This window comes from Typopeltis vanoorti, chromosome 2, assembly GCF_054136105.1.
Source record: "Typopeltis vanoorti isolate ZY-2024b chromosome 2, IOZ_Tvanoo_1.0, whole genome shotgun sequence".
Classification (NCBI taxonomy): Eukaryota; Metazoa; Arthropoda; class Arachnida; order Uropygi; family Thelyphonidae; genus Typopeltis; species Typopeltis vanoorti.
Genome location: NC_143550.1, coordinates 32242153 through 32259655, shown reverse-complemented (window position 1 = coordinate 32259655; position 17503 = coordinate 32242153). Strand labels below are relative to the sequence as shown.

Here is a 17503-nt window from a genome sequence, read left to right as displayed (position 1 = left end):
CAATCCAGTTAATTAACCTGATATTTGCCCCATATGTTGCAACTTAAATATCAACTTGTCATATGGTACCCTACCAAATCTCTTTGCAAAATCTAAAAAATGGCATTATCTCATCAACTGGTCTTGTCTTTCTTATAAAAGGCAAGCAGATTAATGAAAAAAGGCCAACTCCTAACAAATCCTTAATTGACCTTCACAGATAATATTACTCTCATCTACCCAATTCTTGATATGACTAATTTCTCCAAAATCTTAACAGCTACAGAAGAAATACAAACTGGTGTATAGTTTGATGCCTGCATTCTACCACAACCACCTTTGTGGTGGAACCACTGACCCTCCTTTCTCCCCAGTATACGAGTAATTCAGCACTTCCCTAGTAGTTATACTGTTATTGACTAATCAGTAGAGCTGTCTGTTCACTACCACTTCTCTTAAAACACACTGTGAGATCCCATCCACTCCCGTTGTCTTGTTAACTTCCAGAGTACTGAGTATTTGAAAGACATTTTCTTCATGCACTTCTAAACCTTTAACCCTTTCCATCCTTCCAGTAAAAAATCTCTGCTTTTCCAAGAAGAAATGTTCCCAATAAAGTGAGCATTAAACAGCTCCACTGTCATCTACATTGGTCACTCAGCCCCTTTTCTATTGAACAGGACCATCATTTCGTTTCATTCATCCATCATCATTTCTCCTCCTTCTGGCCACATTAAAGAATTCCTTAAGATATTCCTTGGACTGTAGAACTAATCCCTTCTTGTTTTCCCTTTTTGTGTTCCTTGCTATGCTAGTCTTTCCTGGTCTGAGTCTTATATTAATCATGAAACTGCTCTTCATTGTTCTCTATACTTTTTCCATAACCTCCTTTCATCTGCAGTTCCTATTTGATTTTATTAGCCATCCACTTTACAATTATTACTATTATTATTAGTAGTATTAACATTTGACCTCCATGAGATCAGAGACTCATCGTGTGAGGTAAACACTATCACAAACTAAGCTCATCCAACCATGCCTTAAACTGATTCAATGTATCCACATTCACAACACACTCAAGCAATGCATTCCACTCACCAATCACTCTCCATGTAAAGAACTCACTCCTCTACTCACACTCTCCTTATACAGTTTCCAGAAATGGCCTATTGTTCTATTCCCCTCTCCCATTCTCTGAAAATCTTTTCCTGATAATAACCCATGATCAGCTTTTATGCCATAACCATATCCCTTCTCCTTCTCTTATTCATGAAGCTTTGCAATTTACATTCTCTCAATCTGTTCTCATACTCCACATTCCAAAGACAACTGACCACCTTTGTGAATCTTCTCTGGACCCTTTCCAACATATTCTCATCACCATGAAAACCCGGTGATCAAATCTGTACACAATATCACCAGCCTAGTTGGCCGAGTAGTTAGTGTATCTGCTCTCCAGCCAAAAGGCTGCGGGTTTGAATCCTGCCGTGGGCATGAATGTTTGTGATTGTCTGTGAAAACACTAGTGGTGATGTCAGCAGTAGATGGTCTCTGTTTCCACCACTTATTGCCACCACACCACATTGGTGTGGTGGCATTAAGTGGTGGAGACAGAGCTGTAGAGTAGGTATCCTCCCTCAATGAGTCTTTGGACTCCCTGGAGGTGTCATGTAATAATAATTGTGGGCATGGATGATTTTGATTATCTTTGAAAATACTAATATTGGGCGTTGGTGTAGTTGCAGTTCGTTGTAGTAGGTAGATTGAATGGTGGAGAAAGAGAGTTGTAGAGTAGGTGCCCTCTCTCAATGAGTCTTTGGACTCCTGGAGGTGCCGAATAATAATAATAATAATCCATATTAGATCTGATCAAGGTCTTATACATTGGCTTCATAATCTCTTTATTTCTGCATGTCAGTTTCCTCTGCATCATTGCCATTATCCAATGCAACATCACAACTTGTGCAAATGTGGCTTCTGAATTTCAGGTCCTTGTCCACCACCACCACTTCCTGATCTGTCATCTCCTCTACTTCCTTTAAATTCCCCCTCCCCCAAGTGTATACTTTGTATCCCATCTATATTTACAAAATCTCAAAACCTTACACTTTACAACATTGAACTGATAGTTCTACTTTCCTGCCCATTCATGCAATCTATTCCAGTCCTCTTGTAAGGCCATAACATTTGCTTGACTCTGCATTGCTCTTCCCAGTTTTGCATCATTTGCAAACAGCTGCATATCACTAGTTAAACCCATCCCCATATCACTAACATACAAATTAAACAACAATGACCTGAAAACTGAGCCCTGCGGCACACCACTAGTGACCTTTCTCTTTCGGGATACTGCACTGCCATATTCAACTTTCTGATACTTATCTGATAGCCAGTGATCGATCCAACTCAGAAGTCTGTAATCCGATCCCATTGGTTTCAATTTATTTAAGAGATTGTCACATTGTAGTCTATCAAAAGCCTTTATAAAATCTAAATACACCACGGTATATGCATCTCCCCTGTCCAAGTTATTTGTCACCTTGTTATAGTACATAAGTAAGTTAGTGAAACATGATCTCCCCTCAACAAATCCATGCTGATAACCCATAGAATACTGATGTTATCAACCCATTTCTATATCCTATCTCTCACCAATCTCTCCAGTACCTTCATCACAACTCCAGATATAGAGACCAGCCAATAATTTCAAGCTACAGCCTTATTACACCTTTATGCAGTGGAACCATTTTATCCTTCTTCCACTCCCTTGAAATCTGTTCAGTTGCAAGACTTATTAAACAGGCATGTGAATGATACTGCCCTGGACCATTCTCTTAAGATGCATGGTGATATGTCATCATATCCTATCACCCTATTGATATAAGGTTTATTTATTTCCTCCAGTAACTACTGCTCACTTACAATCAAGCCATCCTCTGCTATGTCCTTTACAGTTAAGGTCCTCATGATTCCACCCTGATCAGGATGAAACACCCTTATAAATTGATCACTGAATACTTCAACAATATCTTCTGCAGTAGTTACCATTCTACCACTTTCATCCATTAAGTTCATCTTACTATGATCATTCTTCCTTCTACTTGCTACATATCTAAAAAAAAACTCTGTAGGGTTTTTCTTAGCCTGATTTTCCAATTTCTGCTCATTCTCTACTTTTGATTTCCTTACTAACTGAGTCATTCTCCTCGCTTGTTCTTTATACTCTTCATGTAACTGATTATTACTATTATTCATCTTGTACTTCCTCCAAAGTACTTTCTTTTTCCAGATTTTATGCTTAAACTCCACATTCATTCATTTACACCTACCTTATTCAGCCTTTTGGCCTTTGGTATACATTCACACATTGATGCTGTTATGTATTTCTTTGTCAGTCCCCATTCAGCATTTATTTCCTTACCTCTCAACTCCTCATTCCATGTTATAGCTCCAAGTCTCCTAAGCTTGTCATAATCACCAGCCTTATAATTTCACATATATCCTTTCCTCACAAGAGTTTGCATATGACTAGCCACAACACAGGTGATGATTTCATGATCACTTTCAGCATCTGGAGGAAAGCGGGAAACCCGTCTCTCAATTACATCCTCTGATGAAATTATCAGTTCTAGAACTCGAGAAATTAATTTTCTTATTCCCAAATGTTATCTCTTCATTCTAGTTTATACTACCATAATTAAAATCACCCATAATAATTACCCTTCATTTGCTCACTAATCCAAGTTGTTTATACATTTCATCATCACCACCCCTCCCCATTCCCATAGCAACATCCAACTAAAAAATATGTCTTCCTGTCAGCCTCCATGGTACACCACACTATTTCATAACCATTGCCACTATTTCCCCATTTCATGTCTACCTTATGTGGACTCAATTCCCCTGCTTTCAACATCAGCACTCCCTCTCCCTTGATTTTTAGTTGAAGCCTATGTTTGTGTACCATATGCAAAATCCTATGGCAGCTGTTGAATACTTCCAGTCTTTTACTCAAAAAAAAAAAAAAAAAAAATCAAATCATAGGTGACCAAAGAAATATTTGAAGACTGATTTATGTCTTATTTCAGTCCAGCTTATTGAAAGAAGAATAAACTTATGCTTAAAGCTCTGTTGCTTTAATAAACTTGTATATACTTTTGTCCTTGGCAACTTAAATCAAAATGTGAAAGTTATTTATTTTTTATCAGCAAATACGACTTCGTGATTGAAACCCATGGATCAAGGGATGTTGCAACTTTCAAGGCTTACTATCTCTGTAGACACTTGAAGCTGCAACAGGTGACAATGCAATTTCGGTTACAGAATTTTGGAAAAAATTATTATTATCATTATTATTAACATCTGACCTCCATGGAGTCAGAGACTCATTGTGGGTAGGTACACTTTATTGTACACAATGCTTATCCAACCATGCCTTAAATTGATTCAATGTATATACATTCACAACACATTCAGACAATGCATTCCTCTCACCAACCACTCTCCACAAAAAAACACCTCTCTCACTCCTCTGCTCACACTCATGTTATACAGTTTCTAGTGATGGCCTCTCCCATTCTATGGAACATCTCTTCCATGTCAACCTGATAACAACCCTAATTTGCTTATATGTCTCAATCATATCTTCCTCTTCTTCCTTTTCATGAGACTTTGCAATTTACATTCTCTCAATCTATTCTCATACTCCATATTCCAAAGACCACTGACCACCTTTATGAATCTTCTCTTGACCCTTTCTAATGTATCCTCATCACTGTGAAAACACAGTGACCAAATTTATGCACAATAATCCATATGAAATCTGATCAAGTCCTTATACAGTGGCATCATAACCTCTTTATTTCTGCATTATCCGATGTGATGTCTTCACAACTTGTGCATTATGGTTCCTGAATCTCTAAGATCTCCCACTCCCAGATCTCTAATCTCTTCTACCTCCTTTAAAGTTTCCCTACCAAGTGTATACTTTGCATTCCATTTGCTTACCAAATTTCAAAATCTTACGCTTTGAAACATTTAATTGATATGTACACTTATCTGACCATTCATGTAATCTATTCAAGTCCTCCTGTAAGGCCATAACATCTGCTTCACTCTGCATTGCTCTCCCTAATTTTGCATCATCTGCATATCACTAGTTAAACCCATCTCAATATCATTAAATATAAAAATGGAATAACAATGGTCCCAAATCTGACCCCTGCTGTACACCACTATTAGCCTTCCTCTTTTGAGGAATATTGCACTGCCATATACAACTTTCTGATACCTATCTGACTGCCAGACACTGATCCAACTCAGAAGTTTGTTATCCAATCCCACATTATCATTAATCTGTTTCAAATGATTTAAATGATTGTCTTGTTGCAGTCTATCAAAAACGTTTGCAAATCCAAGACTATCACTGTATATGCATCTCCCCTGTCCAAGATATTCGTCACCTTGTTATACTACATAAGTAAGTTTGTAAAACACTATCTCTCTTTAACAAACTCATGCTAATAACCACAGAGAATACTGCTGTTATCAACCCATTTCTGTATCATACTTCTCACCAATTTCTCTAGTACCTTCACCACAACTCCAAATACACAGATTGGCATATAATTTGAAACCACACCCTTATCACCACCTTTATTCAGTGGAACAATTTTACCTTCTTTCTACTCCCTTGGAACCTGTGCTGTTGTAAGACTCTTATTAAACAGGCATGCCGATTCTGTTGCCAATTCTCTGGAACATTGCCTTATGACATGTGCTGATATGTTATAAAATCCTATTACCTTATTGACATCAGGGTTATTTATTTTCTCAAATACTAAACAATTAAGCCATCCTCTTCTATGTCCTATACACTTAAGTTCCTCATGATTTCACCCTGATGAGGATGAAAAACCCTTATAAATTGATTGCTGAATACCCCAACAATGTCTCTGCAGCAGTCACCACTCTACCATGCTCGTCCATGATCATCTGACCATAATCATTCTTCCTTCTACTTGCCACATATCTAAAAACTAATCTAATTTGACTCACCCATAATTGAAAAGTCCTTATAAAGTTTCCTCATATTATAGACAGAATTTGAACTCAGGTCTTTCCATACAAAAGGCTTCATTGAAACTAGCTGAGCAATGGAGGCCATTAAGGATTTAAAATTTATGGGATACATTGCTGAATTTTTGAAGGCAGCACAATGGATTATAGAGCAATGCACAGAACATAGATATTGTTATTATTATTAACACCAGACCTCCATGGAGTCAAAAGCCTCATTGTAGGAGGTACATATTGTTATACACAGAGCTCATCAAACCATGCTTTAAAAGCATTTAATGTATCTGGATTTGTAACAATGTCAGGCAATGCATTCCACTCACCAACCACTCTATGCAAACAACCTGCTCCTTATGCCCCTGCTGACACCTTCCTTATACTGCTTCTGGGAATGTCTCGCTGTTTTGTCCCCCTTCTCCCATTCAGTGAAAAATTTCTTCTACATTAACCAAGTAACAACCTTTTACCAACTTAAATGTCTCAATCATATCCTCTCTCTTCCTCCTATTCAAAAAAAGTTTTGCAAAGTATATATCCTCAGTTTTCATGTCTATCACATCCCAAAGAACACTTACCACCTCAGTCTTCTCTAGACACTTTCCAATATATCTTCATCACCACGAAAACCAAGGGACCAAATATGTGCAGAATAATTTACATGAGGCCCAATCAATGCCCTATATAATGAAACCAGAACTTCCTTATTTTTGCATCTTGCCCTCTGCATCACTATAATCTGATGTGATGATTTCACATGTTGTGCAATGTGACATCTGGACTTCAGATCCTTGTCCTCCATCACCACCACTACCACTCCAAGGTCTCTTGTCTCCTCAGCTAACTCCAAAATTCCACCATTAAGTGTATACTTTGCATCCCATCGTTGTTTACTAAATTTCAGAGCCTTACACTTTGCAACATTGAAACTGACAGTTTCATACTTCTGCCCACTCATATTATTATTATTATTATTATTCAGGCCTTCATGGAGTCAAAAGACTTATCATGGGAGGTCCTCCCTAAGAAACACAAAGTCTATCATACCACTCCTTAAACTCATTGACTGTTCTCACTCTCACCACTCCATCAGGCAATGCATTCCATGGTTCAACCACCTTCCATGCAAAGAAACCATTCCTCATCCTCTTGCTCACAGATTCCTTTCGTAACTCTAGAAGGAGATGATGATTTTCTTATATAAGGCCTTGATCAGGCCACATGTGGATTACTGTGCACAGGTTTAGCTACAGGATTTTCAAAACAATGAAACAATATTGGAAAGAGTCTAGAGATCATTCTGTAAGGTGATTTCTAGTATCTTGAATGTTGAGCATGATAAAAGGTTGAGGAAATGCAATTTGGATAGGAGGTATAAGAGGGTGGGATATTATCGAGACAATATAAGTTGCTAAGAAATTATTTTCAGGTTAATGAACCTTAAAAAGAATAGGAAATTGGACTGTTTTTTACATACAGGTAGGGTGTTAAGTACAATAATATTTCTTGACTTACTATATGTCATCAATGTAACAGATATTATACACAGAGAAAGAACTGTAGAAATTATTGATAAAATTTGTTTGGAGTGGAAGTATAGGAAAGGTAAAAAACAGACCCTCCAACTACCCAAGAATAAAGGTGGATACTGGTTACCAATTCTTAAAATATTAATAAATGACAAGTCAGTAATATTTGTAAAATAATACAAACTGGACATACATGTGCAGACTTACTTGAATAACCTCTCCAATTCTTCAAAACTATAAACTACCTGTGCCAAATCTCCTGGCACTATGACACCTCTTGCCAAACACTGAGACTGCTAATGGAGTGAAGAGCAGAATTTTAAACATTTAGCAGAAATCATTGGTATGAAAAGATTTTTTTTTTCTTACAGCACTAACAACAGCATATTATTCATGAATCTAGAAAATTTACTAGGATATCGTGGCAGAGGAACTTAATTGAGAGTGGAATATTTGGAGGTGCTATAAAATGCTCAGTGCTATAAAATGGAGATATTTCAATATAGGCAATTCAATCTATGACATTTGTAACAATTTAGACATCCTTGAACAACGTGCCTTTTTTTCAGTTACCCTTTCACAAAAAAAAAAGTGAACCAGACCACATTATTGCAAGAATTTCCCCATTAATATCAGATATAGAAGTTTTCTTCCAATACCATAAATTAAAGATACCAAGAAATTATATACTTGGTTTAATCCTTTATCCAAGTGTAAGCAAACCAAGTTTGTGCCTGAAGTATTTTCAGGACTGGGGCAACTCATGGTAAAGATGGTATGACTTCACATCACTTGCCTTAGTATCCTATAATGCAAAGCACATCTCCTTGCAAACATGTATAATGCTATGCATTATGGGAAAGATCACTACCCAGACCAGTTTTGACCACTTCTTAAGTAAAGGGTTTGTCTAAAAATTAGGCAATCCCCCAGACAACTCAAAACAAGTGACCATCCAACTCAGCATTGTTCCACTCAGTGACAGGCTCACCCTGTCACCAAGAAGAACTTCTCAGTGTTGGCTCTACCCAGTGGCAGGCTCACCCCACCACCAGACAGAGCCATAATCTCAGCAGTGGCCCCACTCAGCAACAGGCAAAACCTTACCCCAAGCAGAGCTCTCATACCTTAAGGAAAGGGACCACATCTACACAAAAGCATCAGTGGGAGATGGACTGAGTCCTTGACTTTTTATCCTGTCATCTGAATGAAGAAAATCTGTGTGGATGGGGTGTTATTGAGCTAAACGCTCTAGTCATGGCTGGGTAACGACAATAGCCGAACCTCAGTTAAAACTTCATTGGCTACAGCATTGCCATTCATTACCCTGGAAGTCCTAAAAAGGACTGATATTCACACCGATACCAAGGTTGAAGTAATGCATAAGTCATATACTTCCCATATTCATGTAATTAAAAGGTATATCACCTTATTATTAGATAACTTTGTATCAGGCATAGGTGTTGAAAGTTTTTCCACTTGGTTTGAGTATAAATTAAAGATGCCAAGAAATTATATTCCTCATTTAATTCCTTATCCAAGTGTAGACAAACAACATTTGCATGTGAAGTATCTTCACAACTGGCCTACTTGTATATAGAGGCTAATGACTTCACATCAAAAAAAAACTTTCTACATACCAATATTAAAATTCCCCAGACATTAGACATCATTCACACCTTATTTCTAGAAGATTTTAGTCTCGTACAAAATTAATCCTTAATGATATTTATTATTATGTGACACCTCCAAGGAGTTCAAAGACTCATCGAGAGAAGGCACCTACTCTACAACTCACCATCTCCACCAATCACAGTGAACCCCATCATCTATACCAATGCCATCTACTCCCTACCACCACTAGTATTTTCACAGACAGTCACAAACATCCATGTCCATGGCCCATTTGCTTATACAGGGTGTTCGGGATAAATTTGACATATTTATAATTAATTATATTTTTCCGTAAGTTACATGTATTAACACACACTTCTCTTCATTTAAAAGTTTGGACCCTTCTTCATTCATATACAAGATGTCAGAAAGGATGGATAGCTGGAACCCACCTGAATCATGGAAGAGAATAACTTGTATCATGATGATTTGTGCCCGCCATCAAAATAAGGATATTACGACTGCTGCCCAATGCTCCCTGAATACAGTAAAAACAATCAGGCATGAACTAGAGACTTGCAATGGTGACTACGAGGATGTAGCAAGAAGAAAGATCCCTAGCAGACGATCTGATTGCGTTCGTACAGCAGAATTCCTCGCAAATCTGCAGGAACAGGTGTTGAAGAACCCTGGCATTGGAATTCGGGCTTTGTTCGTGGAGTTGCTAACTGTAGTCAAGCCCTGGATAACAAGGGTAGCCAATGGTAGGCCGTATGTATGGCAGCAGGATTCGGCCCCTTGCCACACCTCTGGGAAAAGTCAAAAATGGTTGTCTGAAAATTTCTACGACTTCACCAGTCCAAATGTTTGGCCTCCAAACTCCCCAGACCTTAACCCCATGGATTATTTTGTATGGGGCGCAGTTGAAAAAGACACCAATCGCACTTCCAGTAATACAAAAGCCCAGTTAATGGATAAAATTAAAACAGTTTTTGCGGCCCTTCCCAGGGAGACTGTAGCATCAGCTTGTTCGAGGTTCCGAAGCAGAATTGAAGCTGTGATCAATGCTAATGGTGGTTATTTTGAGTAAATCTTGTTGATAGTATTGTAATTAACTCTGCCTGTAATGTTTTTTTGTCAATTCATTAAATTTAATAGATACAAAGAAGATTTTCTTTTTCCTTACGAAACTGTCAAATTTATCCCGAACACCCTGTACATTTCCCATCACTATCCTCTACATTTCATGGCCTGTAACAACAACCAGCTAAATATTTCATGCTGTGTTCCATCTCGTACCATATTGCCTCAAAATCCCTGTTTCCTTCTTGCCTTTCCACCTTGTGCAGTCATAACTCTTCTGCTATGATTAGCAGAGGAGCAGCATCAGCAGCACACCCTTCTTCCTTCTATCTCATTAAACGCAGCATACCACTCATCTCTGTTCCTAACTGAATATCATCCCCATCCACCCATTTTTCACATATTCCAACTATTCTAAGGTGAATGAATTTGATCAATGCAACAATTTTCATCATCCTTATTTCTAATATCTGGAGGTACAGGTCTGGAGGTACAGGAGGAGAGTGTGTTTCAGATACTGAGTACTCTGGATGTCAGTAAAGCTGTGGGACTGGATGGTATTTCGCCACGAGTTTTGAGAGAATGTGCTAGGGAATTGACAATACCTTTAACGTGGCTTTTCAATGAAAGTCTGGCTTTGGCAAAGGTGCCCAGGGAATGGAAGGAAGGTAAGATAGTGCCATTGCATAAGGGTGGTAACAGACTGGAAGTGTCTAATTATAGGCCAGTCTGTGTGTCATCAGTAGTTGTTAAGATCTTGGAGAAAGTAGTGAGGGACCGTGTACAGCATTGGGCAGATGAGGGTAATGTTATCTGTGAGAATCAACATGGATTTGTGAAAGGACGCTCTTGTTTTAGCAATATGCTAGCCTTTTATAATAAAGTTACAAGAGCATTAGATGAGGGAAAGGCATATACTGCAATTTTCTTAGACTTGGCGAAGGCATTTGACAGGGTGCCACATGATAAGCTGATATTTAAGTTGCAGCACATGGGTCTGGATGTCAGATTGGTCAACTGGATTCAGGATTGGCTGTCTGATAGGTATCAGAGAGTTGTGTATGGTGGAGCAGTTTCCAGGAGGCAGAGGGTTACAAGTGGGGTCCCACAGGGCTCAGTACTAGGACCTATATTGTTTAACCTTTATATCAATGACATAGCCAGTGGATTGCAGGGGGATATTCAGTGGTTTGCGGATGATGCGAAGCTTGGAAGGATTATTAGTAATAGTGCAGATGTGGTAGCCCTGCAAGAGGATTTAAATAAGCTAGATAGATGGGCAAATGAATGGGGGGTGTCAGTTTAATGCAGCAAAATGTAAGGTCTTGAGGTTTGGGAAACATCGATGGGATGCTGCATACTCTATGGGAGGAGTTATACTGGAGGAAGTAGGGGAGACAAGAGATCTGGGGTTGATGATTGATAGAAACCTGAAGTTTAGGGGACATATTGCAAAGGTGGTGAAGGTAACACAGAGGATTGCTGCTATTATGAGAAGGACACTGACCTGCAGAGATAAGAGGGTTATCATTCCGTTGTATAAGTCTCTGATCAGACCACACTTGGACTATTGTTCTCAGATTTGGTCCCCAGGATTTGAAGGGGATAAATTAACCGTGGAAAGGATACAAAGACGGATGACAAAGATGGTTTCAGGACTGTACAAGGATAGTTATGAGGATCGGCTGAGAGAATGTGGACTGCAGAGTTTGGTGGATAGAAGAAGGAGAGGTGATATGATTGAGACTTTTAAACTGTTGAGAGGTGGTTACAGGGTTGACACTGGGGAGTTCTTTCGCTTGGTTGATCAGCGGGAAGGAGTGATGACAAGAGGCCATCCCTGGAAGTTACGAAAGGAAACTGTGAGCAAGAGGGTAAGGAGTGGTTTCTTTGTGTGGAGGGTGGTTGAGCCGTGGAATGCATTGCCTGATGGAGTGGTGGGAGTGAGAACGGTCAGTGGGTTTAAGGAGTGGTATGATAAACTTTGTGTTTCTCAGGGGGGGACTTCCCCTCGATGAGTCTTGACAGACTTTATGTCTTAGAAAGGACCTCCCTCGATGAGTCTTTTGACTCCTTGGAGGCCTGAATAATAATAATATAGCAGAAATGTAGCCAACAAGTATCAAGTACCAAACACCTCCGTAGCTGATGGAGACTAATTTACACTCACCTGCTGTGCTCCACCTCAAAAACTGACCCATCCTTTCACCCAATGGCGCATAATTACAGGGTTGACACTGGGGAGTTCTTTTGTTTGGTTGAACAGCGGGAAGGAGTGATGACAAGAGGCTATCCCTGGAAGTTACGAAAGGAAACTGTGAGCAAGAGGGTAAGGAGTGGTTTCTTTGTGTGGAGGGTGATTGAGCCGTGGAATGCATTGCCTGATGGAGTGGTGGGAGCGAGAACAGTCAGTGAGTTTAAGGAGTGGTATGATAGACTTTGTGTTTCTCAGGGGGGGACCTCCCCTCGATGAGTCTTGACAGACTTTATGTCTTAGGAAGGACCTCCCTCGATGAGTCTTTTGACTCCTTGGAGGCCTGAATAATAATAATAATAATAATATTCATGGCATTTGTAAATAGACAAACAGGAATTCATTTCTGGAAAAACTACCCTAATGAATGTTAGGGTTAGCTGTTCTATATCAACTACCCTAATATTCACTACTACCTGCAGCATCTCCTGTCCTTATGCCTTATCTTCCTGTCCATTTGACTCCCTGACTGTTTCTCTTTCCATTTTGCATTCCCATTGTCATTTCTCACACTACTCATCTTCCCATTTGCAAGCACTTCGTCAGCCTCTCTCATCCCACTTTCTTGCTCTTTGATATCATCTCTTACTTCCTTACATCTCTTCATTATCTATATGATTATCCCTCCCTTCAGAAACTGCTTTTTCAGTTGACTCACATGAGATCCTTTCAAGTTCCAGAGATGAGCACCACGAACCCAAGAGTTCACTAATTTTCAAATGTTTTTTTTTTAAATTTATTTTACTTCTATTGCAAAAGAGTTTTTTTTTTTTAAAAAAAAACTTTTGCTATCTGCTGTATGATAGTTTTTTGTATAATTTATGGTTACTATTTTCCACATGTTTATTTTGACTCTTTAAAATCTTTATAATAAATTCTTGCACCTTTTCTTTTCAGTAAGCAACTAACCAGACACAATCGTCAGCTAAGAAGAACTTGTCGAAAGATGGTCAAATCACAGGCATTTTATTGGATAGTTATTGTAATGGTATTCCTTAATACTCTTACTCTTGCTTCTGAACATTACAGTCAGCCTCCATGGTTAGATTACTTTCAAGGTATGCTTTAAACATCATGCTATTCTTACATGGAAATGGATGGGATTAAACAACTTTTATAATATAATGAAATTTTATGTGTGCCTTACACTTCACTAGCATATGATTATATACCACGGTCAGTGTTCTTTTATGCATTCTTTTGAGGCTTAAGTGTGTTTTATCTACAATAATCAAGTTTAAGAGAGAGAGAGAGAGAGAGAGAGGGAAGCATTGTTATTCAAAACTATTTATTAGGACAAAAGTTTATGGATCAAATTTGTTCATTTCTTCATATTGTCTCCCAGTTCAAATTATTATTATTGTTGTTGTTGTTTTGTTTGTTACATGGACACCCATTATAGGTAGCTCACCCAGCTCACATATCACCATTCATCCTACAAAATAGACAAACTAGCTGAAGAACGCACAGTTAACAGAAATAATACAATCTCATGTTCCTTAGTTGTTTCTAACTTAAATCACAACAGCAACAGATACCTATCATACTTCTGCTTAAACTCATTACAGATGATTCACTCACTGCTTCCACTGGCTACAAATTCCATATGTTCATTGTCCAACTCAAGAAAAATCTATCCCTCATATTCTTGCAAAATCTTCTCCTCTTAGAAGAAATTTTCTACTTCATCAAGAAACCCTTTTACCAGCTTGTATGTTTTTATCATGTCTCCTATCTTTTGTCTGTTCTTTTGGATTTATAGTCTATATTTCCTTAATCCAAAATTTCATAGTCTTACTATAATCTTGTTACTTGTGCTCGTGCTATTCTTTCCCTCATCCCCCTTGGATATGAGCACAATATTCCATATACATACATAAATACATCTTCAAGGCCCACCTTTCCTAATTGGGTTGTGGGGGCAGCAGCTGCAAGAGGAACTTCCAATGGTCACAATCCTCTGCCACCAAGCTCAGGTGTTCTGGTGGGACTCCCAAGGTTTTGAATATAATCTATCCAGCGAGTCCTTGACCTTCCACGTGGCCTCCCACCCTCTGGCTTGGCAAAGAGGACCTGCTGGGGGAGCCTTTCTTGTGGCATTCTGACCAGGTGCCATACCAACGTAACTGTGATCTCTCAACACGGAGAAGCAACAGTTGAGGGTTTCCCAAATTGCAGAGCTTCTGACTCTTTCGAGTCTTGTCAGCCCCGCAACCCTTCGAAGGATCCTCATTTCAGCCGCTTGGATTCGTGTCCGCATTCTTTCAGTCATTACCCAACTCTCATGACCATAGGTGAGGATGGGGACAGACTGTATTGAAGACAGCTAGCTTTGCCTTCTGGCTTAACTCCCGTTTCAATACTACCGAACGGCCAAGCTCCTACAATATTGCACTTGCTGAGCCAGTCTGAGTATCTAGCTCTACGTCCCACTTTCCATCACTCGTGAATATGGACCCAAGGTATTTAAATTTCTCCACCTGCCTCAGTGGGACTCCACTCACATGTAGAGTGCACTGGGATGGTTGTCTTGAGACCACAAATATTTCAGTTTTGGCCACACCGATCTTCATTCCAGCTTCTGCACAAACAGCTACAAACCTATCCAGGGTCCTCTGGAGGTCATCTATGGAAGAGCTACGCAGAACTAGGTCATCTGCAAAAAGCAGACATCCAATGCTACATCTTCCAATTCTGACATACTCATTGCCTCAGCTGTACCCATCAATCCAGTCCATAAATATTATGAAAAGGAGGGGTGACAGAACACGCCCTTGGCGGAGACCAACAGAGACTGTGAAAGATTCAGACTTTGTGCTGTTTACTCAGACGCAAAACTCCGGGCATTCATACAGCGACTTGATGGCAGCTAATAGTTGGCTGTCTACTCCATACTCCTGTACTACTTGCCAAAGCTTATCCCGAAGAACCCGGTCATATGCCTTCTCCAAGTCTACAAAACATGTGTAGACATTCTTGGCATATTCCCAAGATTTCTCAAATACTTGCCTTAAAGTGAAGATTTGGTCAGTTGTGCTTCTATCAGGACAAAAGCCACATTGTTTTTCCTGTAACTTTGACTCGACTATGCTCCTGCACCTTCTTTCCAAGCACTTAGCATATACTTTCCCAGGCAGGCTGAGCAGAGAGAGTTGCTCAGATTCCATATACAGTCATATGAAAACTTTATTATTGTTACATCCTCCATGGAGTCAACAGACTCATCATGGGAGGTTCATTCAACTGACAACATATTTATCATACAGAATCTTAAAGTTCCTTAACACTCCTTGCATTAACAACACATTCTGATAATGCATTCCATTCACTGACAATTCTCCATGCAAAAAATCTACTCCTCACACCCTTCTTCACCACACTTTTACATAACTTCCAGGAATGATGACCTCTGGTTCTTCCCCTCTCACCTTATACTCTTTTTATAATCCCCTCTGGATTAATCTGATAAAATGCTCACTAATTTAAATGTCTCTATCATATCATCTCTCTTCCTCCTATCCACTAAACTCTGCAATCCACATCTCTTCAACCTCTCTCCATAGCCAGCATTCCAAACTCCTGATATTGTCTTAGTCACTCATCTCTGGACCTTCTCCAACTTCCCAACTTTGCATCATCAGCAAATAACTGAAGATCCCCAGTCAGTCCACATGATATATTGTTAACAAACAAGTTAAATAGCAGGGGCCCAAGAACAGAACCCTGAGGCATGCCACTGGTTACCCTTCTTTTTTGAGACACTACTCCATCATACACAACCTGCTGGTATTGTTCAGAGAGCCAGTCTCTGATCCATCTAACCAATATATTGTCTGTTCCTATCCTCTGCAGCTTGTGCACGAAGTTATCATGTGGTAATCTATGAAACACTTTTGCAAAGTCTAAGAATATCACACTGTATATGATTCTCCCTTATGGCTTTCTTATTTTTATACTTATGTATAACACTAAAGAAGTCATTGTGCCTATTTATGAAAAGTGTTAATTTATTAAAGGAAGGTATTTTTTTCAAATGTTTGCTATAATAAAGTTACAGATGAGTTAGATAAGGGAAATGCAATAATAATATTACTGAACTTTGCTAAAGCATTTGACTGAATATCATATTGAAGGCTACTCTATAAGCTGAGGCAGATGAGAAGGGAAAGTAAGCTAGTTCATGGATAAGTACTTTTTTTTAATGTGTTTCTAGCCCATGAAAGGTCGTGGATTTTTTAAAATCCTTTTTTTAAATTTTTTTTTTTTTGTATTTTTGTGTTATTTTAAAATAGTTCGACCAAGCATGGAATTTTTTTCAAGCCACATCAGGCCACCAACAGGCAGGGAGTTTGTCTCACATAGGGTGATGAACCACATCTACCAGCTAAAGGTAATCACTAGCATCCATGGCCACAGTGATATTTGAACCCACAGCCTATTTGTTGGAGAGCATTTATGCGAATTCAAATTCCACCATGGGAATGGATATTTGGTATCCATGCCACAAAAAATAAAATAAAAAGACATCTCACTCCCTACTCATTACTTATGGATTACTTATTAGTAATGCTCAGATGTTAATTATTATTAGCACATTCAGGCATGGCAGTTGTTGCCATATCCTCATGGTTCATATAGCATATGAGAATTTCTGACTTTCAGCAGGATCATGGGAAGAGAACCCTGTCGTAAGTTGGGGACTGTTGGTATCTGGAACGCATTATGAAGGAAAGTGGCAATACCTGCTATCAAAATTGCAAATATTTAATTCACCGCTTTACTTCATGCAGATGATATTATACTCTTAAGTGCATCTTGTGGATTCTTTAATTACATTGAATAGCAGCTATAATAAATTTTGGTTTAGAAATCATCAAGACAAAAACTATAAAAATTTGCAGGAACATGGAAAACATGAATTGCCTTCTGAATGGTGAACTTGAAGCACCTGTAAATATTTCAGCTGTTT

At 38.9% G+C, this 17503-nt stretch overlaps 1 protein-coding gene across 1 annotated transcript in view; it reads left to right on the top strand.

Moving 5' to 3' along the window:
- LOC150108907 (muscle calcium channel subunit alpha-1-like) overlaps positions 1-17503 on the top strand; it is a 1617925-nt gene that overhangs the window by 516501 nt on the left and 1083921 nt on the right. The window contains exon 13 of the mRNA XM_090414483.1: positions 13432-13592. Coding sequence (XP_090270609.1) covers positions 13432-13592 — 161 coding nt within the window. The remainder of the gene's footprint in view (positions 1-13431; positions 13593-17503) is intronic.